Source organism: Sinohyriopsis cumingii, unplaced genomic scaffold, assembly GCF_028554795.1.
Source record: "Sinohyriopsis cumingii isolate HCF-2022 unplaced genomic scaffold, ASM2855479v2 utg002140l, whole genome shotgun sequence".
Classification (NCBI taxonomy): Eukaryota; Metazoa; Mollusca; class Bivalvia; order Unionida; family Unionidae; genus Sinohyriopsis; species Sinohyriopsis cumingii.
Genome location: NW_028316139.1, coordinates 98,819 through 122,659, shown reverse-complemented (window position 1 = coordinate 122,659; position 23,841 = coordinate 98,819). Strand labels below are relative to the sequence as shown.

Below are 23,841 nucleotides of genomic sequence, written 5' to 3'. Positions count from 1 at the left end.
GACTATACCTAACAAACAACCCGTCCCGGAAAGAGTGGTGGCAAAACAAAGGTCCAATTATGTTACACAAACGGTATGGCAAACTCAAATGTAATTATCGGAGGCACTACGTTCTTTTCTCACTCCGATACTACAGGCAATCTCAGCTGAAAGAACAACCACAACAACAATAACAGCGACAGACACCATAGCAGCGGATTTGAAACTATCTACCTCAACTGAAGAATTAGTATCAGAACCAGAAGAGGAAATTGAGGCGGTTGAGGAGGAGGGGGACGCTGACCCTCGTTGAGAAGTACACCGAAATGGGGCTAGATCAAGCATTGTATGACGTCAACATAGCAGGGCAGTTTATTACAGCCATACAATACGTTGCCTACAAATCTCTAGACACCTTTAAACCAAGACCTTCTCAATGGGGATTAGGGGTCAGAGTTCTTCCCCAATTCTACAGACAAGCCTACACTGGATACCCCCTCAGTCAACTGGTAGAAACCGCTGCTTACATTACCGCCCATCATGGCTACGCATTTCCTGATAGCAAGAATCATGAGACTAGGAGTGCGGGAAAGAACGTGAAAGCAAAAGAGAGACGTGTTACCTTCTAACAGAAAAAACAGACTTTTTTTTTAGGGCTCCAAAAGATTGCTTTTATTAAATAGGGAGCCATATTTGGCTTGGTATCCCTCCTTGACTAAACTATTCTCGAAACAAACTTGACCCATTGGAACACCACAACAAACTTAATTTTTTAAACCTAACAGTGACCAAACTGGTATATGTCGCTTAGACATAATAATTTAAAATAAGATCAGTATGGCTATTTTTATGTACACTAAGTACTAATATTAGACAGATATGTTAGGAAGTAGGAAATTTAACAGACTCGTTAGATTTGAACTAATTGCACAGGTGGTTAACACATTATTGGTACCTTTTATTGTCCATTAGCAAAAACGGGACTTGATTTGAAATAAGTACGGGCTAGCGTTTTGGTGAGTACTTAACATCCATGGCTGTCTTGCTGAGCACCTTTTTCCTCCTTTACCTCGCTCGGACAGAAAAATGAGTGTGTGGTGAGACAATTCCCACTCATGTTTAAAGTCTTTCAGTCAGGTTGTTAAGGACTAGTTAGTCCTACACCTGAGTGGCTAAATTTAAAAATAGTCTGTGAGTACATAAAAGCCTGGGGGATGAGGCTCTCTTTCCTTCCCCAGGAGTAATTAAAAATCACGCGGTGCGTTATTAAACCAGTGATACATGCTCCATTAGAGCGAAAATCGCTTTAATTCAAGTAAGCAGGCAAGCAAGTTCGGGTACCGTCTCTAGCACTCTTGATGACACCAACTGTCTGGGTTATTTTCTTTCTTGCAAGCCCCTATGTTCCACTTCTGTTTGTGATAATAACTTGTGATACTTCACATTTTCTAAAGTAGAAATCTTTACAAGCCGTACAAAATACAAAACTTATATGACTTTGGCTTTTGACACTTACACAGACTCTTCACTTTATAAGTGTCATGAGAAAATTGTATATCCAATTTTTACCATTTTCAAAAACACGCACACACTTGCAGCTTGACCAGAAATATGTATATCTTGTTTTGTGGATAAGTCACAGACAAGTCCAAGCATATATAGGTGGTTATGAACGTTAGGAATATCCCCTCCTTTTTTCAGAAATATCAAAGCTTGTATGTGCATTTTCCCTTTTCCACTCTATATTAGTGCTTAGATTTGTTCCAAGAAACAAAAAAAAAAAAAAAAAAAGAAACGAAATAATTTTGAAGAAAAAGAAACAACTGAATTTTGAATTCAGGTTTCTCTCTGTTTATAATTTTTTTCAAGTTGACGGTGCATGACAGAGTACATTCGCCTACCTTTCCAAAGTGAGAGGCATTTCTTCACATGTTATTGCCTTTGTTAAATTCGGTTTCATTGGTTAGTTATCGTTAATCTTTAATTTTTTTCATGCATTTCTTTTTGATAGAAGATTTAAGGCTTTCTATTGTTGTAACGGTATTTATGTTGTTTGGTCTGTTGATGAAATTATCTATAGCAAAGTGCTTAAGATTTTTCAGTTTTTTTATTATTTCAAGCCCTACAAAAGCAAACCAAGTTTGTCTTCAAAGACGATTGAAACTCTAAATTACACGGGCGTGAAGGAAAACATCGTTGTGTTTAATCTAATCATGCTTGCCGTATCTCTGTGTTTTAGAGGTCATATTTCTTCTTAAGTAAATACACGCATCAATAGACAGACAGATTGGGTCATCATCCTTGAGTTTCACTGTACTTTCGGTTCTTTACTTCTTACAAACCCCAAATTTATTAGTTTGAAAAAGAAAAGATAACATACCCCTCAATACTGTAACACGTCTGTTCTGACTCTACCGATGTGAGTGTTTATGTCGAAATATTTAAGTGAGATATAAAAAAATGGTCAGCTTGAAAACGCGAACCAATACTGTGACGCTCAGTATTTTGATGTGGTAAGAGGAAATGGTACAACACACACAAAGAGGGCTTGTAAGTTCACATTTGAGTCTGTCTGCACTGTAATGGTAACAACGCAAGAACATAGGGATTATTATGCCACACAGCCCTAGAACAAAACAATGCATCACCCGTTGTAAGCCATTTCATTGGCTATACTTATTTTCTTACCGCGTTCGCTTCGAATTGACTTAAGTATGGCCACGCTTTACTGGGTCTATCCTATAGGCGATTTATATAAAAAAATATTTTTAAAAATTAAACTAATGCACGAACAATCGTACCATGGGCGATCCCATGGAAATTGTGTCCGTCTTATTGCAAAATACATCAACATTTAATTTAACCGTGCAGATCGCTAGAACAAACCTCTGATAATATACATTTGGAAAAGTGTTGTGTGACACGGATCGCCATTGTCGCTTGGTGTCTGCTTTCTTGTTCGAAAAGAGATCGTTTCGTCTTGACTATAAAAATTTAATTTGACTAAGTTTTACGCACTACTTGAACTCATACATTTACGTTGTAGGTGTAAGCCGTCTTTCTCAGTTTTGGAGGGAAGAAATATACGAAATATTTCTCAGATATGATACTATTTTGTATGGACCGAACGAAATTTCTTTTGGCGTGAATCAGGACTCGTGGTTTTGTGTCATAATTGGAGAGCATTGATTAAAGCTCAGTTATGTCGTCTTCGAAATCGCTGACACCGATTTGAACTAAAACTTCAGGTTTTGTGTGAGGCGATACGGTACATCATTGCTTTTTACTTCCTCAATGAAATCGTTTCATCTTATTGCAAAATTACATTTGACTAGGTTTCATACGCAGCGGGTCCATGTATATAAGGAGAGTATCTTAGCGTCAGAGTATTCATTCCGCTCTCAAACGATCAAGAAGATGGAAGAGTCAGCACAGATCGACCTGCTGGTCAAATATTTGCTAAAAGTCATACGAAAGCATAATTCACATGCGAAAGTGGCAACAAAACTTACTCTTTTGGTCGTTGATTTGATGAGAGTCATACGAAAGTGTGTAAGTGCTAATGAAGTTTGCTATATCTGCAAAGGTAAATGGGTATTTGTCTCCAGAATACCTGCTTCGTCTAAGAAAGAGAGACAAAAGTCAAGATACCTAATATCGTTGTCAGGAGTAAGGACACTGGAATTCAGAGTGCCCTACGAGAAAAGAGAAGAAACAAAAACAAGACGAAACAGAGAAGAGGGATTCAGAAGAAGAAGAAATTGAAGATGATGAAGAACTTGTGCCAGTAAAAACATGGAAATGGAAAAATTGACAATGTGAGCCGATGCGTTGGCCCTGATGTGAAATTTCATACTACCTTCTAAAAGAGAATAGACCAGAAAGAAAACGTAAGTGTCTCTTGGTCTTGACATTGTATAATAAGGATGGCGTGTTTTGTTTTTACTCACACTTTATGAAATTGTGCTCTTTCACCTCTCTCTATCCCTCTGGATCATGTTTTAGTTAGAATTGAAATGGAAGGATGTTTTCCTTCACGCACGCTCTTTAGGCATGCAAGTCCGTAAACAATAGTCAGTCTATTCGTCCATCATTTTGTGTCTTGATGTTTCCTAAATCACACACTGATGCCATAAAATAACGGGTTAAATGGGTTTTGTAGTGTTGGGAGTGGGGGTGGGTGGGGTGTAGGTGTTTGGCAGAGTTGGTCATTGCAGGTGAGGGTTTAGGTGCTTTCAAAAAACTGTTTCTTCTTCACTCTGTGTTGATGGAATATAATGGGTTATTTTCTTCACTCTCTGTTGATAGTATATATAAAGGGTTATTTCTTCACTGTGTGTGGATAGTGTATAATGGTTTTCTTCTTCTTCCCTCTGTGGTGTGCGTGTGTGTGTGTGTGTGTGTGTGTGTGTGTGTGTGTGTGTGTGTGTGTTCGCGTACGTTGTGTAGATCGCATATTTGGTTGTTTTTCTTCTTCTTCCTCCCGAGTGTGGATAGTATATTTGCGGTTTGTATGCGTTAGCGACGTTGTGTGGATAGTATATTTGGGGTTTGTATGCGTTCGCGTACGTTTGTGTGGATAGTTTATTTGGGGTTTGTATTATCTCCCTTCTGTGTTGATAGTGTATTTGGGGTTTGTATGCGTTCGCGTACGTTTGTGTGGATAGTTTATTTGGGGTTTGTATTATCTCCCTTCTGTGTTGATAGTGTATTTGGGGTTTGTATGCGTTCGCGTACGTTTGTGTGGATAGTTTATTTGGGGTTTGTATTATCTCCCTTCTGTGTTGATAGTATATTTGGGGTTTGTTTTTTCCTCTTCCCTCTGTGTGTGTGTGTGTGTGTGTGTGTGTGTGTGTGTGTGTGTGGGTGTGTGTGTGTTCGCGTACGTTGTGTAGATCGTATATTTGGTTGTTTTTTCTTCTTCCTCCCGAGTGTGGATAGCATATTTGGAGTTTGTATGCGTTAGCGACGTTGTGTGGATAGTATATTTTGGGTTTGCATGCGTTCGCGTACGTTTGTGTGGATAGTTTATTTGGGGTTTGTATTATCTCCTTCTGTGTTGATAGTATATTTGGGGTTTGTATGCGTTCGCGTACGTTTGTGTGGATAGTTTATTTGGGGTTTGTATTATCTCCCTTCTGTGTTGATAGTATATTTGGGGTTTGTTTTTTCCTCTTCCATCTGTGTGTGTGTGTGTGTGTGTATGTGTGTGTGTTCGCGTACGTTGTGTAGATCGTATATTTGGTTGTTTTTTTTCTTCCTCCCGAGTGTGGATAGTATATTTGGGGTTTGTTTTTTCCTCTTCCCTCTGTGTGTGTGTGTGTGTGTGTGTGTGTGTGTGTGTGTGTGTTTGTGTGAGTCTGCGCGCGTATGTTGTGTGTGTGTGTGTGTGTTTGTGTATTGGTCTCTGTTTGTCCCTATAAAACTCACTTTATCCCTATCAGATACACTCTACCTACCTACCTACAGTAGCGCGTATTCAGGTCAGCCACTTGCAACACTGTTGCCATTTATCCCCTAGTGTTCAGTACAGTGACGTCACTGACGCTGGAAATTTTGAGACTATAAATATCGACTTGGGGATTTCCACATTTTGTAGCTATACATATATACTAGAATTCATAAACAGGAACGTCACTCAGGCTGAGGCTATAAAAGGATAGTGGGATTTTCCAAAGGAAAAACCCACAAGTTGGAGCTATAAATAGATAGTGGGATTTCATAGGAATTTCAGCTGATTATCGATACATAGGTATTTATCCACGATCGTCACAGAAGTTGATATTGTAAGTAGTTACTAATTTTATCCATTTTAGTCTAAACCATTGTAACTTAATTTTCAGGGATATGTTTATTTTCCTTTAAATTCTGGGACAATTTCGTCATTTTAGCGTTACTTTTAGTCACATCCATTTTGTCGTTGAGCATTTCCTTGATTATAGCTATTTATAGCATCATTACAATTATGCAAATTTTTGAACACCCCAGCAAGATTTCAGGTCTTGGTAATGCTTTATATATAAATCTCACGCTTGTACTAGTGTATGTATGTTTCTGTCTCTGTTGTGTTTGACCCTCTACCATCATTGTCCCTAGACAATCCCACCATGTTCAATTCCCCTTGACGCTATACAGACCCACTATGTTCAATTTCCATATGTTAAATTTCCCTAGTCCCTAGATAGACCCACACTTTATTCCCCCATGTTCAATTCCCCTTGTCCCTAGACAAGTCCAAACTCTATTCCCATGTTAAATTCCCATTGTCCCTAGACAGTCCCAAACTCTATGTTAAATTCTCATTGTCCCTAGAGTGACCCACGATTTTTCTCCATGTTAAATTTCCATTGTCCCTAGAGTGTCCCAGGGGTCTTTTTAATGCTAAGTCCCATTGTCCCTAGGGTATCCCACTTAACTACTATCGCTTGACACTATCCATAGATCACGACGGTTTGAAATCCCCTGTTTGGATCGAGTTTAGCAGACCTGCAGAACTAACCCCTTCCAAAACCATGGACAAGATTCAACACGTACAACAATCTAATGACCAGTTTGACATCACCGATGGTAAAGCCACACTGAAAATGGCCCACGTCTCTCTTCCTCAAGGGACAGGACGCAAAAAGATGTTATTGGTGAACGAGCTTCCCAGCATTAAGCGTAGTCTTGTCCAAATTCACAATCCTCATGACCAGATGTGTTTAGCCCGTGCCATCGTGGTGGGACGAACCTATGCCAACAAGAACGACACGACAGAATGGAAAAGAACCTGGAACACTATTCAACGATCCGATCGAGCCAAACAACGAAACGAAGCAGAACTCCTGTTGCAACAAGCTGGCCTGTCCAAAGACACACCCTGTGGCATTCCTGAGATGCAAAAATTGCAAGATGCCCTAGCTCCACGCTACACCTTGAAAGTGCACCCTCAAGAAATGCGCGGGTCTCTGTTGTTTCGAGGCCAGGATTTTCAGGACGGAAAATACATTCATGTTTATCATCACGATGACCATTTCGATACCATTACCAGTATCACCTGATTCCTGGGATACGGTTATTATTGTGAGAAATGTGATTATGGTTATAACAATCGAGAGCAACACAAGCATTGTGGATTGAAATGCCCAGGATGTTTGGCCTCTCCACCCTGTCTGAGCGAAGAACCAATGCCTTGTTCGACTTGTCTGCGGACGTTTGTCAGCCCTGCCTGTTACCAGCAACATTTGAAAACACAAGGTTCACAGAAGAAATGTGCTTGTCAACTCCTGAGATTGTGCCCTACGTGTGGACAAGGCATACTTACCAACAATGCCAAGGCACACGTATGTCGAGGAAAGAAAAAATGTCACATTTGTCACCACATCGTGGACTTGGAACACGAATGTTACGTGCATAAATACCAACCCCCACCAGAGAAAGAGGACGGTCACAAGAAGAAAGGCAATTTCATCTTTTTCGATTTCGAATGCATGCAAGAGACTGGCATTCACATCCCTAATTTCTGCGTGGCTCATCGAGCGTGCGAGAAGTGCATTCAAGAACCTATCTTCAGTCATTGCCCTCACTGCAGCAAGATTCCTGGAGGACGTGAAAAAATCTTTCGGGGACCAAACACGTTAGCCGATTTTGCCCAATGGGTCTTAGACCCCATCGACAAGACGTGGAGCCAAGAGGACATCGAACGTTACGGAGATTGTCATCGTCACGCCACGGTGATGGCTCACAATTTCTCCGGATACGATGGACAGTTTCTTTTGAGGTACTATACGGAACATGGCACCGAACGTCCTAAAGTGATTTTGAACGGAGCCAAAACCATTTTCATGCAAGTGGGACAAGTACAGTTTAAAGATTCGATGAGTTACTTGGCCATGCCTTTGAGCCGAATGCCTAAAACGTTTGGAATGACAGAAATGGCTAAAGGGTACTTTCCACACTTTTTCAATACGGAAGCCAATCAACATGCTGTTCTACCCCATTTGCCTGAGGCTCACTATTACGACCTCTACAACATGCGTACCGAACAACGAGAAGCTTTCTACGCTTGGTACCAAGCTCACGCCTCGGACCCTTTCGACTTTCAGGAAGAAATGTTAAAGTATTGTCGTTCCGACGTGGACATTTTACGGCGTTGCTGTGGAAAATTTCGAGAACTGTTCATGGAACACGGAGGGGTCGATCCTTTGAAAGAAGCTTGCACCATTGCCAAAGCGTGTTCTTTAGTGTACCGCCAACGATTCATGCCTGAAAACACCGTGGCTGTCATCAGTCCTCAAACGACCCACTATGTCAAGCATCAATACTCGGTCAAAGCCCTACGTTGGTTACATTACTTGTGCGACAAGGAAGACAAATGGATTCAGCATGCCCGCAACGGAGGAGGCGAAAAGACCATCGGAACGTATTCGGTAGATGGCTGGGACTTAGAAAACCCCAAGATCGTGTACGAGTTTAACGGTTGCTTATTTCACGGATGTCCCGTCTGTTACCCTGACCGTGACACTAAAAATCAGTTTTTGCAACGAACCATGGAGGACTTGTACCAGGACACTTGTCAGCGACGCATAAAGTTAGAACAGCAAGGATACCAAGTGGTGGAAATGTGGGAACACGAGTACGATCACCGTTTGAAAACCGATCCCGAGTTTAAACGCCTCGTGGAAAGTTACCAGTTCATGGACCCGCTGAACCCGAGGGATAGTTTGTACGGAGGAAGGACCAATGCCACCTGTTTGCTGTACCAAGCCGACGAAGAGAAACGAAAAGAAATCAAATACTTGGACGTGTCTTCGCTGTATCCCTACGTGTGCAAATATTGTCGCTTCCTGTAGGGCACCCGCAATTGTTCACGGAACACATCGACCTGAAAAACATTCGACAATACGAAGGCTTGATCAAGTGTAAAGTTTTGCCTCCCACGAACCTATACCATCCCGTCTTACGTCACCATTGTCAAGGCAAACTGATGTTTCCATTGTGCCGTACTTGTGCCGAAACGTGCAACCAGGACCAACCCTGCCATCACAGCCAGGAAGAACGTGCCTTGACGGGAACCTGGGTCAGCGTAGAATTGTTCAAAGCTCTGGACATGGGATACCAACTGTTAGAAGTGTACGAAATTTGCCACTTTCCCAAGACACAACAGTACCACAAGGGTGACCCTACTCAGAAAGGCATTTTCGCCGACTACGTGGATGCCTTTTTGAAACTGAAGCAAGAAGCCAGCGGCTATCCTTCCTGGTGTCACACTCCCGAAGACCAAATACAATTCAAAGAGAAATACTACGCACAAGAAGGCATCTCTTTAGACCACATCGAAAAAAACGAAGGCAGGCGATCGTTTGCCAAAGTGATGTTAAATTGCTTGTGGGGTAAAATGGCACAACGACCGTGTTTACCCAAGACGGAATATTTGACAGAACCTTCCCGCTACTTCCAGATGATTCACGACAAAACCAAATACATGAAACACGTGGACGTCGTTCGAGAGGATTTGATCTTGGTCAATTACGAAGAAGATCTGGACTTTGTACAAGACGACCCTTTTGGAAATGTCATCATTGCGGCTTACGTGACAGCTCATGCTCGCTTAAAATTGTACGAAGCTTTAGAACTGTTAGAAGAATGCGTCCTGTACTTTGACATGGACAGTTGCATTTACATCCATCATGCGATTCAACAGCACCCTGACATCGAAGGAGACCGTTTAGGAGCCTGGACAGACGAGCATCCCGACGACAAGATTCTAAGTTTCGTCAGTGGTGGTCCCAAAAATTACGGCTACGAATACCGGGACAAACAAGGAGAAGTGCACACGACGTGCAAAGTGAAAGGACTGACTCTGAATCATCGTACCAGTCGAGTGGTCAACTTTGGGGTATTGAAAGAAGCCTTGCAATCGGGAGAGGATGGAAACTTTAAAGTGACCACCTATCAACCGAACAAGATTGTACGTTTACCCACTCACCACATCGTCAGTCGACCCTTGGAAAAAGTCTATCAAATTGTATACCAGAAGCGAGTGCGACTTCCCAATCACTTCACCTTACCGTACGGTCACGTTGGTATTGGTCTCTATATGAAAAGGAACCCTACGCAAGATCGATAGTTCATTGTTCATTGAAGTAACTTACCATGTCGTTGACGAAGAAGAAACCAGATTGGTTAGGAGTCAAATGTTGGACATCACCGAGACCAGGGTTTTGAGGCTTGGACACAAGAGGTGGCCCAGTATGCACGAGAGTTATTCAAGGAAAAAAGTTACTTTTCAACCTGTGTTAGTGACGGTGCCAGAAGAACCCGTCACCCAGGACAGGACTGTCGTGGACAGGCCTGAAAGACCCTTTCGGGAGGACACTTGTGTGACCTTACCCCTACTGTAGAACTGGTTAGAACTTTACCCAAAACATGTTGTACAGACACTTGTGTTTATTCCACGTTCATGGTTATCATGTGCCTTTTATTCTTGTACTTAAGCCTTTGGCTTTTATGCATTTTTGTCTTTCGTATTCATGTTTGAAACATTCAATAAACGTGTTCTGAAAAAGTATATAAACTCTTGTCTTGTTTGTTTTTCGTGTCACAAGTGACATTTCTCACACCATGGCTACCTCTGCTGTCTCTGCTCCCTCTTCCTCTACTGTCAAAGTCATCGACGAACACTTAGATCGTGCCAGTTGGGAGGCTTTGTATCTTCGCCATCCCTTTAACATGCTCATTGCTGGACCTAGCGGTTCAGGCAAAACCGAATTCGTCAAACGTTTGATCGAACATAAACATCATTTGATCGATCGACCCCCTCAACGAATCGTGTGCTGTTACAAAGAGTGGCAATCGGCGTACAGCCTCTTGCGAGAAAGTCAAGGCGATTCCATCGTGTTTGTGGAAGGCATTCCTAAAGAAGACGACGGCATCGTCTCTGACTCCCGTCTAACCCATTTGGTCATTTTCGACGACATGTTAGGAGAAGACGAAGAAGAAATTAAACTGTGGTTCACGCGCAAAGGGCATCACTGTAATGCCAGTGTCGTTTACATCACCCAAAATTTGTTTCAACAAAGTAAAGCCCATCGCACCATCAATCTCAATGCGCATTACGTGGTCTTGTTTAAAAGCCCTCGAGATAAATCGCAAGTGCAAGTCTTAGCCAAACAGTTAGGAACGCCTTGGCTGACTCAGGCGTACGACGATGCCACTCAAACTCCACACGCCTATTTACTCGTCGATTTGAAACCTACGACTCCCGAGGATTTGCGATTTCGTACCCACTTGTTTCACCACTGGTGCCAAGACGGAGGGCCTGTCCTGTACACGTCTCCGTCCTCGACTTCATTTCACTCCCCATAAAAAAATTTATAAAAACCTCAGACCCTTTTTCGTCTGTCTCACTCTCAGTGCGAACATGACGTCCCTTCAGTCGCATCTTCCCGTCAAATTGATTCGTGCCTTGTATGGCATCAGTCGAGAAAAAGATCCACAAACACGAGCTCGTGTCTTAGAAGCTAGTCTCAAAGAAGTCTTACGATGGTTCACGGTGACGGCACGTCAATTATTCCAAGGAATCATTCAGATTCCTCATCAAACCAAACGCTTTTTCGATCGAAACAAAGTCGCTTTGGTCCAACTGGCCGATCCCCGCATCGACACTCAAATCAAAAAACAAATCATTTTGAAACCTGGAGGGAGCGGTACTCTAGGAGGGGTCATCATTCGCTCACTCTTAAGATGGGATCCTAATGCCCCCAAAGTTATACCCAAGACAAAAGTCCAACGAAGCCCCAAGAAGAAAAAGACCAGGTCCCCAAGGAGAACTTCTCCAGTGGCAGGACCCTCCTCTGACCAGACACCACCCCGGAAAAAGAAAAGAAGCCCCCAGAAAAAGAAAAGTCCACAGAAAACTAGTCGCAAGAGAGGCACTTCGGCCAGGACGCAACCTTACACTCGCAAACCACGACCTGCCACAGCGGTGACTGCGTCTCCGGCAGCTTCACGTTTGTCCACTTCTCCGTTAATGACACCCAGAACTGAAGAGTACTTGGAGACGTTGATCACACCAAGAACTTCTCCGTTGATGACCCCCAAAAGAACTTCCCCAGTGGCAGGACCTTCCAATTTAGTGGCAGTGGCTGCTGCTCACAAAGTACCTTCTCCCAAAATCAAAGTTCAAGAAAGATCGGGCATGTTACAAAGTTTACTGGATTTGTCCAAGCAAGAACTGGGTCGATTTAGTCCGTTGCGTACCCCTGCACGACGTGTCATGCCTGTCCTCAAACTGATACGACGTAAAGACAATCAGTGGCGACGCGTTCCAGTATAAAAAAGGCCTGTGACCAAGTCGGGTATCAGTGTTTTTTCGGTGCTCCTGAAGACTCAAAGATGTCACCCTCCAGAAAACCCCAAGGAAAGAAAAGGAAAGGACTGCCACCACGTTTAGCCAAACATGGGGACATGTTATCTGTCCTGTCCAAAGCTTCTCCACCCCTACGAAAAAAACTCATTCAAACGGCCTCCAAAGAGGTCATCGATACCGTGTGCGAATGTTGTTTGAACGTTTTGAAAGGCACGATCCCTTTGTCCAAACACCAGAAACAATGCTTAAGCAAACATCGTCACGTTCTTCGCCAAATGGTTCCAAAGAAAATTCCCATTCGTCAAAAAAAGATGTTAGTGCAACGTGGAGGTATTTTACCTCTCTTGTTAGGCCCCATACTGAAAGGAGTCTTGGGAACCATGTTGGGAGGACTGGTGGGAGCAAGATAAAAAGGCCTTCGGAAGTCCCAAGATCTCAGAATCGACCCCTGACAACCCCATGGAAGGACGAAAACTAGCTTTAGTGCCTTACAAACGATGGATGGAATACCATCGGTGGCGAGAACAACGCACCCCGCATTTACCTCCCATTCCCCATTTGAGCGAGATGTCCCAGTTACAACACGAATTGCAGTCCTTGATGGATCGCCAAGATTTGTCCGAAACAGAAAAATCGCAAAAGTACTGTCAACTCTTGCAACGACTGCAACTCTTTCACCAGAAAGCTTTAGACGAAACAGCTCTACCCACTCTGAAAGATTTTAAGAGCTTGATGAAAAGTCCAGCACCATCACCAGTACCAGTACCAGTACCAGTACCACCAGTACCCCTGACCAAGACAGAAAAAGGAGAAGAAGAGGAAGGGTTTCAAACTCCACCAGAAAAAGTACGCAAGTTAACAGCACCACCTACCTCCAGAATTGGATGGATTAAAAAGATGATGGCCACCCCTTCTTCCTCACAAGAGAAAAAGAAAGTGAAGACAGAAGTGAAGACAGAAGTGAAACAAGAACCGATATCCCCCGCTCAGACATCCTTCTCCTCTTCGACGCCTATTGCTGGCCGCACACGCAAAGCATTGCAATCCAAGAAAATACCCCAAGAGAAAAAGAGTAGCATCCTCCAAGAGTGGGTGTCTTATTAACACACCAACCAACACAAAAAAAATGGAAAAAGTCTTAGCCAGCATTTACTACGATCCCTCGCATCCTGCAGGTTACGCAGGAGTTCAAAAATTGTATCGTGCTGCCAAAACTCGACTGAAAAGTCTCCGTTTACCTCAAGTGCAACGATGGTTACAAGAACAAGCTACCTACACTTTACACAAACCCATTCGACGCAAGTTTGCCAGAAGTCGCACCCGAGTGGAAGGCATCGATCATCAATGGCAAGCCGATTTAGCCGATGTCTCTCATTTGGCCAGCTACAATCGTGGCTACAAATATTTGTTTTGTGTCATCGACGTCTTTTCCAAATTTGCCTGGGTCGTGCCCTTGACTTCCAAATCGAGCAGCGAGTTAGTGCGAGCCCTGCAACGAGTGTTGAAACAAAGCGGTCGTCACCCTCTTCGATGGCAAACGGACAAAGGTACCGAATTTCTGAACCAAGCTTTCCAAAAAGAATTAAAGAAACGTGACATTCATTTTTTTACCACCGAGAATCCCGAAACCAAAGCCAGCATCGTGGAACGTTTTCAACGCACTTTGAAAGAACGCATGTGGAAATATTTTACGCATCACCACACTCTGAAGTACATCGACATCTTACCGCACCTGGTGCAAGCGTACAACCAATCTTACCATCGAAGCATTGGACGTGCCCCGCAAGACGTGACTCCCGACAACGAAATGTTGGTGTTTGAGCGCCTGTTTGGTACGTCCCCGACGAGGGCTGTCCCCAAGAAAAGTGGAGAGTTGACCGTAGGAGATTGGGTGCGCATTGGCAAAACCAAACGCACTTTCCACAAAGGTTACTTACCTAACTGGACGACCGTATTGTTTCGCGTCACTGGACGAGTGCATGGCCGTCATCCTGCCGTCTATAAATTGGAAGACATGAACGGAGAAGTGCTCAAAGGAACGTTTTATTTGCCCGAGTTACAACGTGTGACCAAAAAAGAAGACGATGTGTACGACATCGAAAGCATTCTCGAACGCAGAACCCGTAAAGTGGGCAAACGACGTGTCAAAGAAGTCAAAGTACGCTGGAAAGGATATCCACCCAGTTTCGATTCTTGGATCGACGCTTCGCAAGTCATCGACTATAAAAAGAAGTGACCATCATGCCCTTTCACACAGCAGACGCAGCTACGTCGACCACTCCTCCTTCACCTAGTTCTTCTGTGCAAGATTTACAAAAACAACCCTTGTGGGTGTGGTGTGGAGAACATGTGCCTAAAACGCAAATCGTCTTTTTCTGCCAAATCTTCGTGGTGTATTGTGTCATCGGGGCAGCCATCGCCAATTTGAGTTTGCAACAAGGAGACAAACAATTGTGGACCATTTTATTGAGCAGTTGCATCGGTTACCTGCTTCCTAATCCCTCCCTGAAATTCACCTCGAACGGGAACCCCTGGAACCTTGTGTCCAGTGCCAGTGCCATACACCACTTCAATCACAACCAGAACCCCATTTTAGACGGAGACACGCCTCTGACGTCCAGTAACCCCTCGGACAGCCACAGAACTCTGGAATTATGAGTCACCAAAACCAATTTTACTTAACTTTACCCAGTGACAGTTCCATGGAGGTGTTTCCCAAGAACACGTTGTGCTGTTACACGGCCAAATTACCTCAGGCCATCCAGTTAGATCACGAAGCCCATTGGGAAGTGGCTTTAGTAGAAATGATTCACCCGACCCAAGTCCTCAATGTCCTTCCCAATCAAAATTTTTTTGATGTGGAAGTTCATGACGAGCAAATGCAACAGTGGATGGATAGCAATGTCAAATATGACAAGAAAACCCGTACACAAAAGTACACCACCTATCACTTGTTCATTCCCCCAGGCTATTATTTTAGTGGTCAACATTTGGTCAGCACCATAACCTCCAGGTTTAATGTCGTGTTTCTGAAAGCTTTGGAGCATGTCAACAAAAATGTCACCATGGAGTACCACAAAGCAGCTCGTCGCTTCTTGATGAAATTTGAACGAAGTAAAATCGTGTCCATTTTATTTTGTCCTGAATTGTTTGACATGTTGGGCGGAGACATGGACATGAGAAAGGCCATGCTCAAGAAAAACGAATTACCCATCGTTTACGACAACGAGTCTTTTAGCAAGTTATTTCGTGCCCCGGTAGAACTGAACCAAGGACTGAATTTGATGTTCGTGTATTCCGATGTGGTGGAGTACAACGTGGTGGGACACACCTCCGTACCGTTAATGCGTGTCATTCCTTTCAAAGTGGATTCTGCCACGAACGCTGACGAGGAAGGTGGAAACACTTACCACGTCCACCGCGAATTTGTCCATCCTCACTATTTGCCTGTCAGTAAGTCGTATTTGGACACGGTCAACATTGCTATAAAAGGAGATCTGGGACAAAATATTCCATTCACCAAAGGAAAAGTCACGGTGAAACTCCATTTTCGAAAACGGTTCTCTCACGACTCGTAAGTAAGTCATGTATCCAGTGTACCGAGGGGTTGCTCGACAGCGAGGACACGGCTTAGGAGACATGTTAAAATCGGCCTTTCGTTCGGTGGCCCCTGTGTTGAAACCGATGGTGACACGCGGATTGCACGCCTTGAAAGATGCGGCACTGACGCAAGGCAAAGAATTTCTCCAAAATGTCATCATCGACAAACAAAACCCTAAAGAAGCCTTCATGAGGGCAGGCAAAAATGTCTTGCTGCAAACGGGCAAAGACATTTTAGGCCAACGAGAAACACCTATAAATGCCCTGCACGCTACCGAGTCAGGCATTCAGCAAGGACAAGGCAGAAAGAGACGACGAAGAAAACACCCTTTCACCAGACTTCAAGCGAGAAAGGCCAAGAAAAGAAGAACCGTTCGAGACTTAGACGTTTTCGATTATTGAGAAAAGAGACAAAAAAATGATGCAACGAGAATCTTGCGCTTGTTCCAAGACGGAACTGGATCTGTTTGCCATGCCCCCCACCATGATGACCATGCAAGAATCCCAGTGGGTGGAATTTCACCCCGTCTCCTCACTGACCGATTCCGCTCCCATCGAGTTTGAAATCAAAGGACAGCCCGAAGATTACATCGATCTGAATAGCAGTTACTTGTACCTGAAAGTCAAAATTCTAGATAAGACTGGAGGTGCTATAGACGATGAAGCAGTAGCTCCCGTCAACAATTTCATGCATTCCTTGTTCAGTGGAGTGGACTTGTACTTGAATAACAAACTGGTCAGTAGCAGCATGGATACTTACCCTTATCGTGCCTACCTGGAAAATCTCTTGACGTACGGAATAGATGCCAAGAACACTCATCTCAATGCCTGTGTGGTATGGGAAGCTGACGAACCTACCAAGTTTGAAATATTGGAAACTGATGAAAAGAAAGACAACAATGATGGATTTGTAGAACGAAGAAAGAGAATCACGGGAACCGACACAAGTTTAGAACTGATGGATCGTTTGCATTTGGACATGTGGTTGCAAGAAAAGTATTTGCTGAACGGGGTGGATGTCCGCCTGAGACTGAATCGTAGCAGTGCCGCTTTCCATTTGATGGCTGATAGTGACGGTTACAAAACCAAAATCCTAGAAGCCAGACTCTACGTACGCCGTGTGGAAGTGTTACCTAAAGTGGGAAACGACATCAGTCAGACGTTGAGCAGAACGACCGCCAAGTATCCCATACGACGCGTGGAAGTGAAAACCTTCACCATTCCCAAGGGACAGCGATCCATGATCGAAGATCATCTGTTCCAAGGACAGTTACCCAAACGTTTGATCGTTGGTATCGTCGAGAATACAGCCTTCAACGGAGCTGCCGAAAAAAATCCTTTCTACTTTCAACACTTTGGCGTGTCCAAAATCGAAGTCAGTCGCGATGGCAAGACCTTGTGTACCCGACCTTTCGAACCTGACTTTACCAAGAAGAATTACTTGAGATCGTACTTGTCCCTGTACGAAGCCACCGGACAGTTAGGAACCAATACCAGTCACGGTATTACGTACGAGGATTATGCAGGAGGCTACGCTTTGTGGGCTTTCGATTTCACTCCAGACCAAGGCAGCGACGAGGGACATTTCCACCCTATAAAATCCGGTCAGATTCGTGTGGAAATTCAGTTTAAAGACCGAGACCCTGATGAAACGGTGAACGTCATCCTGTATGCAGAATTCGATAATACCATAGAAATCAACAGTTTGAGAGAAGTCATCCTAGATTACTAGAAACCATGGAAGACTGGTATCCCTCTTTACCTAGTGGAGAAACTTTTAGTGTTGGATTATTGTTAAAAAATGTTAGAGTTCTTGTTGTTTAGTGTTAAGTGATTTTTGAATAAAAAAATGTTGTGTTTTGAAAAAAATTGTTTGATGTTATATTGTTGGATTATTGTTAAAAATGTTAGAGTTGTTGTTTAGTGTTAAGTGATTTTTGAATAAAAAATGTTGTGTTTTGAAAAAAAATGCCTTTGTCTTTTGTTTAGCTATAAGAATGTTGGATTGATGCTCTTTCATTTCTTACTATCCCTCTCATGACACTCACTAAACGTTGCGACTCAAAAACCGTGTGGGGGATGTTTTCCTTCACGTCCGCGCTTTAACTTTAAGAACCGGGTTGTTTCCAGTCTAACCATCCATTGTCGATTCATCCTGCTAAGAAGATGTGCTCCAAACTAGCTAAACTCAACGAAGCCTACGTGAATTTGCATAGGGTCAGACACAGTCTGATACCGAAGCCAGAAGAAATAAAGAATGTGAGAATGTTAAAAATCACTGAAGACCTGATAGAAGAGCTCTTCAGAGAAGAAATGAACAGGGAGAAAGAAGAATGGACAGAGAAGTACAGACTTCAGAGACAGCAGTAACAACAACAACAAGATCAGCAGCAGCAGCAACCTGAACCTGACAGAGGCTTTGTCGATTGCCGTATCGACACCAAAGAGTTCTTTTCTTTCCGAAGAAGCAGACCTATCGCCAGAAAGTCTATCCTCAGAGGACATCGCATTCTTAGAAACTAAAAAAAGAATGCCATAGCAAACAAAAAAAACAACCCTTTTCAGGGCTACCCCAATACTCTAGAAAAGAAATAACGATCGATTTGCCAATGTGTGTAGGTAGAGTAGTGTGAAAATAAACACTAACTCTTTTTTAAAAAATGTGAGGGTATGTGTTTGTGTGTTAGTAAGTGCTTAAGTAAGTTGGTATGAATAGTAGATTAAAATCATGTTTGTTTTGGTGTTTGAGGTGTATATTTGGAGTTAGATTGGATTGCTTTGCGTATGTGGATAGTCTAATGAAGTGATTTATAAAAAATTTTAAAATAGTGATGGGTAGCATAAAAAAGTGAGTGAGTGTTTCTTTTAGGTCCGCGCGTTGTTGTTTTTGGTCATGATGTAGGTAACATCAATTTTATGTTTTTTAGGGGGATGTTTTCCTTCACGTCCGCGCTTTCACTATAAATTGAAACTCGCTGGGCAGTCTAGCTACCCTTGTTGATTGATCAACACCAAAAATGAACACGAGACTGTCTAAACTGTTGAAACTTCATGTGCATCTGGAATATGCCAGGCGCCTGTTGAATGAACTGGCCGCGGAAGCCATTGTGGAGGAGGGAAGGATAAGAGAGGAGGAGGAAAGAAGAAAAAAAGAAGAGGAGGAGAGAAGATATAAAGAAGAAGCAGAAGAGGAAAGAAGATACAAAGAGGAGGAGAGAAGAAACAAAGAAGAGGAGGAGGAGAAGGAAAAGAAGAGAAGAAGAATAAATTTCAGAATCCCAGAGAGCGAAAATTGGGATTCTGAAGCGACATATCCTGCCTCTGCTCTCTCCCCCAAAAAAGTAAAAAGTAACTGGGGGATAAGATGTGTATGTGGCGCCAGGCCTGGAAGGTGCCACCATTAACCAGGTGTCCATGAAGTTCCAAAAAAACAGCCCTTTTCAGGGCTACCCAATACTCTAGAAAAGAAATAACCATCAATTTGCCAATGTGTAGGTAGAGTAGTGTGAATATAAACACTAACTCTTTTCTAAGATAGTGTGAGGGTATGTGTTTGTGTGTTGGTGCTTGTAAGAGCTAAGGTATGTTTGTGTGAATAGTAGATTATGGGTTTCTTTATTGTTTCTTAGCGTATGTGGAGAGTATAGTTAGGGTTTTGTAACCGCTCACGTACGATTGTGTGGATAGTAGATTATGGATTTTGTTTATTGTTTCTTAGCGTATGTGGAGAGTATAGTTTGGGTTTTGTAACCGCTCACGTACGATTGTGTGGATAGTAGATTATGGATTTGTTTATTGTTTCTTAGCGTATGTGTTTGTGTGTTTGTGTTTGTGTGTTTGTGTTTGTACCCGCTCACGTACGATTGTGTGGATAGTAGATTATGGATTTGTTTATTGTTTCTTAACGTATGTGAAGAGTATAGTTTGGGTTTTGTAAGCGCTCACGTACGATTGTGAGGATAGTAGATTATGGATTTTGTTTATTGTTTCTTAGCATATGTGTTTGTGTGTTTGTGTTTGTACCCGCTCACGTACGATTGTGTGGATAGTAGATTATGGATTTGTTTATTGTTTCTTAGCGTATGTGGAGAGTATAGTTTGGGTTTTGTAAGCGCTCACGTACGATTGTGAGGATAGTAGATTATGGATTTTGTTTATTGTTTCTTAGCGTATGTGTTTGTGTGTTTGTGTTTGTACCCGCTCACGTACGATTGTGTGGATAGTAGATGGATTTGTTTATTGTTTCTTAGCGTATGTGGAGAGTATAGTTTGGGTTTTGTAAGCGCTCACGTACGATTGTGAGGATAGTAGATTATGGATTTTGTTTATTGTTTCTTAGCGTATGTGTTTGTGTGTTTGTGTTTGTGTGTTTGTGTTTGTACCCGCTCACGTACGATTGTGTGGATAGTAGATTATGGATTTGTTTATTGTTTCTTAGCGTATGTGGAGAGTATAGTTTGGGTTTTGTAACCGCTCACGTACGATTGTGAGGATAGTAGATTATGGATTTTGTTTATTGTTTCTTAGCGTATGTGTTTGTGTGTTTGTGTTTGTGTGTTTGTGTTTGTACCCGCTCACGTACGATTGTGTGGATAGTAGATTATGGATTTGTTTATTGTTTCTTAGCGTATGTGGAGAGTATAGTTTGGGTTTTATTATATGAAATGAAAAAGTAGGGGATGTTTTCCTTCACGTCCGCGCGTTGTTTGGTCATGATCTAGGTAAGATCAATTTTACGTTTTAGGGGGATGTTTTCCTTCACGTACGCGCTTTAAGTATAAGAACCCACAGTATTCGTCGTTCAAACCATTCTGCAAAGAATAAAAAAAGAAGATGGCTTCTAACCAAATGGACAAAATACAAACATTACAAGACGTTTTAGACAACTTAGGAATGATGGAGCAGATGTTGATAAGACTGGTTGAAGACCATTATTCCTATAGTCCCCATCGTGTAAAGATGGAAATTAATAACTTAAAAAAGGTAAAGGACAAGATTAGTGGTGTCATGAAAGAGATAAAGGAGGAGAAGGAGGATGAAGAGGAAAGAATAAGAATAAGCAAATGGAACGAAAAGATTGAAAAAGAAGAAGAAAATGAGAAGAGGAAGAAAGAAGAGGAGGAAGAGAAGAAGAAAGAAGAGCAGGAGAAAAAAAAGAAAGAAAAGAAGAGAAAGAGTGTTGGAGATAAAATAAGAACTTGGTGGAGAAAAAGAAGAAACTAGAAGCAGAAGAAAACCCAAAGGCCCTTTTCAGGGCCAGCCATATTTCTCGAAAAGAGATAGCCTTTCCATTGCCTACCCTTTTTTTAAATTTAAATTTAAATTTAAATTTAAAAAAAACTTTAAAAAAAAAAAAAAAAAATCCCAAAAGCCCAAACTCTATTCCCTATGTTAATTTCCCTTGTCCCTAGACAGACCCAAACTCTATGTTAAATTCCCATTGTCCCTAAAGTGGCCCAGCGTTTTTCTCCATGTTAAATTTCCATTGTACGTATATTGTCTCACGATTTTTCTCCATGTTAAATCCCCTTGTACGTATATTGACCCACGATTTTTCGCCATGTTAAATTTCCATTGTACGTATATTGTCCCAGGGGTCTCCGTAATGCTAATTCCCATTGTACGTATAGTATCCCACTTAACTACTCACCCCACCTAAACTTTGTTATCACCTGTTAAGAGTAAATTGTGCACTCCTTCGAGGATATGAACATTAATATTTTGAACTATAGAAAAAGGCATATATATTTGTTCATTTTGTACTTTGAACGGCCTACCACGATGGATTTAACAGTAATAATTTATTTGTAATATGGCCTTTGCAATCAGTATAAAGTGTACACGATTGTTCTTTCATCAATGTACAAGACAATCTAGAACTCTCTAATGATGCCCTTTATTGGAGAAGAAAACAAATTCATTTGTTTTAATTTATTTTGGGAAATACTTACATGTCACAGCACCGAAAGACACCATTTTTTTTAGTTATCTTTAGTTTACAGTCGCCAATGCTTATTAGATTAAAAAATTATGAAAAAAATATAAATATATTAAAAATGAAGAAATGATGCAGATGAATTAAACATATGTATGTATGAACGTACTTAGGTGCGTGCGTGTATACAAAATATATTTACAAGCTTTCTTAAGACGGAGAAAGAAATCTAAAACAGACCACAGCAGTCTCTCTCCCTGCCTTGAACGTCAAATTTTCTGTGAAGTGTGTAGTTGCAGCAAACTCGATCCTCTCCATATGCCACGAGACTAGAGACGTTTGCAGGATCTCCGCAAAGAAATGGGAAACTTTAATAGGACGTGCAATTTAATCGAATATTAAATACATTAGCAGAATGAAAGACGTTGAAGTAATACTGTTATGGAACATCAATATCCAAAAAATATTTCAGTTGAGCTTCTTTTCATACATGTAAATATTTGTACTCGACATAATGAAATTGTCGTCATTATCTTTTATCGTATGTTCTCGCTGATATTTGTTTCAATGTGTGCACCTTTGAATCCTCAGTGTATCTGTTAGAAACAGTTGGTTAATGAAAAGTATTTCAGAATATTAAAATCTAATCAGTATTTTACAAACTATTATATAGGTTATGACACTGTCTTTATTAGAGATGACTGTTAAATACTACAATTCTTTTTGGGTTTCTTTTATTTTTGGGAGGGGGGTTGTTTTGTTTGTTTCTTATCTTAATAGCTATTCAAAGCTGATATTGATGAAAACACAAAAGTTCAGAATGGCAGATTCAGTGTTTAACCCTAATCACACAATCATTACACGAAAGGACAGAATGGCAGATTTATTGTTTATATTTTATAACAAACTCATTTACACGATACGACAGAATGACAGATTTAGTGTTTATACTTTATAACACATTTACACGAAAGGACAGAACGACATAGTGAGTGATTACCCCTAATCACACACACATTTACACGAAATGACATAATGGCAGATTTAGTGTGTATACCTTACAACACACTCATTTACACGAAAGGACAGAATGGCAGATTCAGAATTCACGTCTAATTACACACCCATTTACACGAAAGGACAGAGTGACAGATTCAGTGTTTACCCCTAATCACACATCCATTTACACGAAATGACGAAATAGCAGATTCAGTGTTTATACCTAATACCACACACATTTACACGAAAGGACAGAATGGCAGATTCAGTGTTTATACCTTATACCACATACATTTACACCATATGACATAGTGGCAGATTCAGTGTTATAACACAATCATTGTCTGGATTATAACACTTATTACTTGTTTAATATTTACTGAGAGAATGTAACATAAATATTAGAAATGTGGATAACTGTATTCAATAACTTACACAGATTGGCTGATAACATTGACACCACATTTACAACGTGACCTGTGTTCCACCTGTATTCTAACAATATGATTTGTATTATATAGCAGGAGTGCTGCATTTTGCAACCGGAAGTCTATTCCATCCGTATCCTACAACACTATTTATATTCTTCAACAGGACTTGTATATTACAACAGTACTTATATTCAACAACAGGGTTTATATTCTACAAAAGGACCTGTATTCTACAACAGTGCTTATAATCTACAACATTATTTATAATCTACAACAGTGTTTATAATCTATAACAGTGCTTATAATCTACAAGAATTTATATTCTAACAGGGCTTGTGTTCTACAACAGTGTTTATAATCTACAACAGTGTTTATATTCTACGGCAGTGTTTCTAATCTACAACAGAGGTTATATTCTGTAACAGGGCTTGTGTTCTACAACAGTGATTGCATTATGTAACATGGCTTGTGTTCTACAACAGAGTTTATAATCTACAACAGTGTTTATATTCTACAACAGTGTTTATAATCTACAACAGAGTTTATAT

General features: G+C 41.5%; 1 protein-coding gene across 1 annotated transcript in view; it reads right to left on the bottom strand.

Moving 5' to 3' along the window:
• Positions 1-23,172, bottom strand: part of LOC149770993 (uncharacterized) — a 45,868-nt gene extending 22,696 nt beyond the window's left edge. The window contains exons 1-2 of the mRNA XM_089948921.1: positions 23,141-23,172; positions 22,104-22,231 (exon numbers count right to left, since the gene is read on the bottom strand). Of these exons, the coding sequence (XP_089805047.1) occupies positions 22,104-22,231; positions 23,141-23,172 (160 nt within the window). The remainder of the gene's footprint in view (positions 1-22,103; positions 22,232-23,140) is intronic.
• Positions 23,173-23,841: the final 669 nt, after the last annotated feature.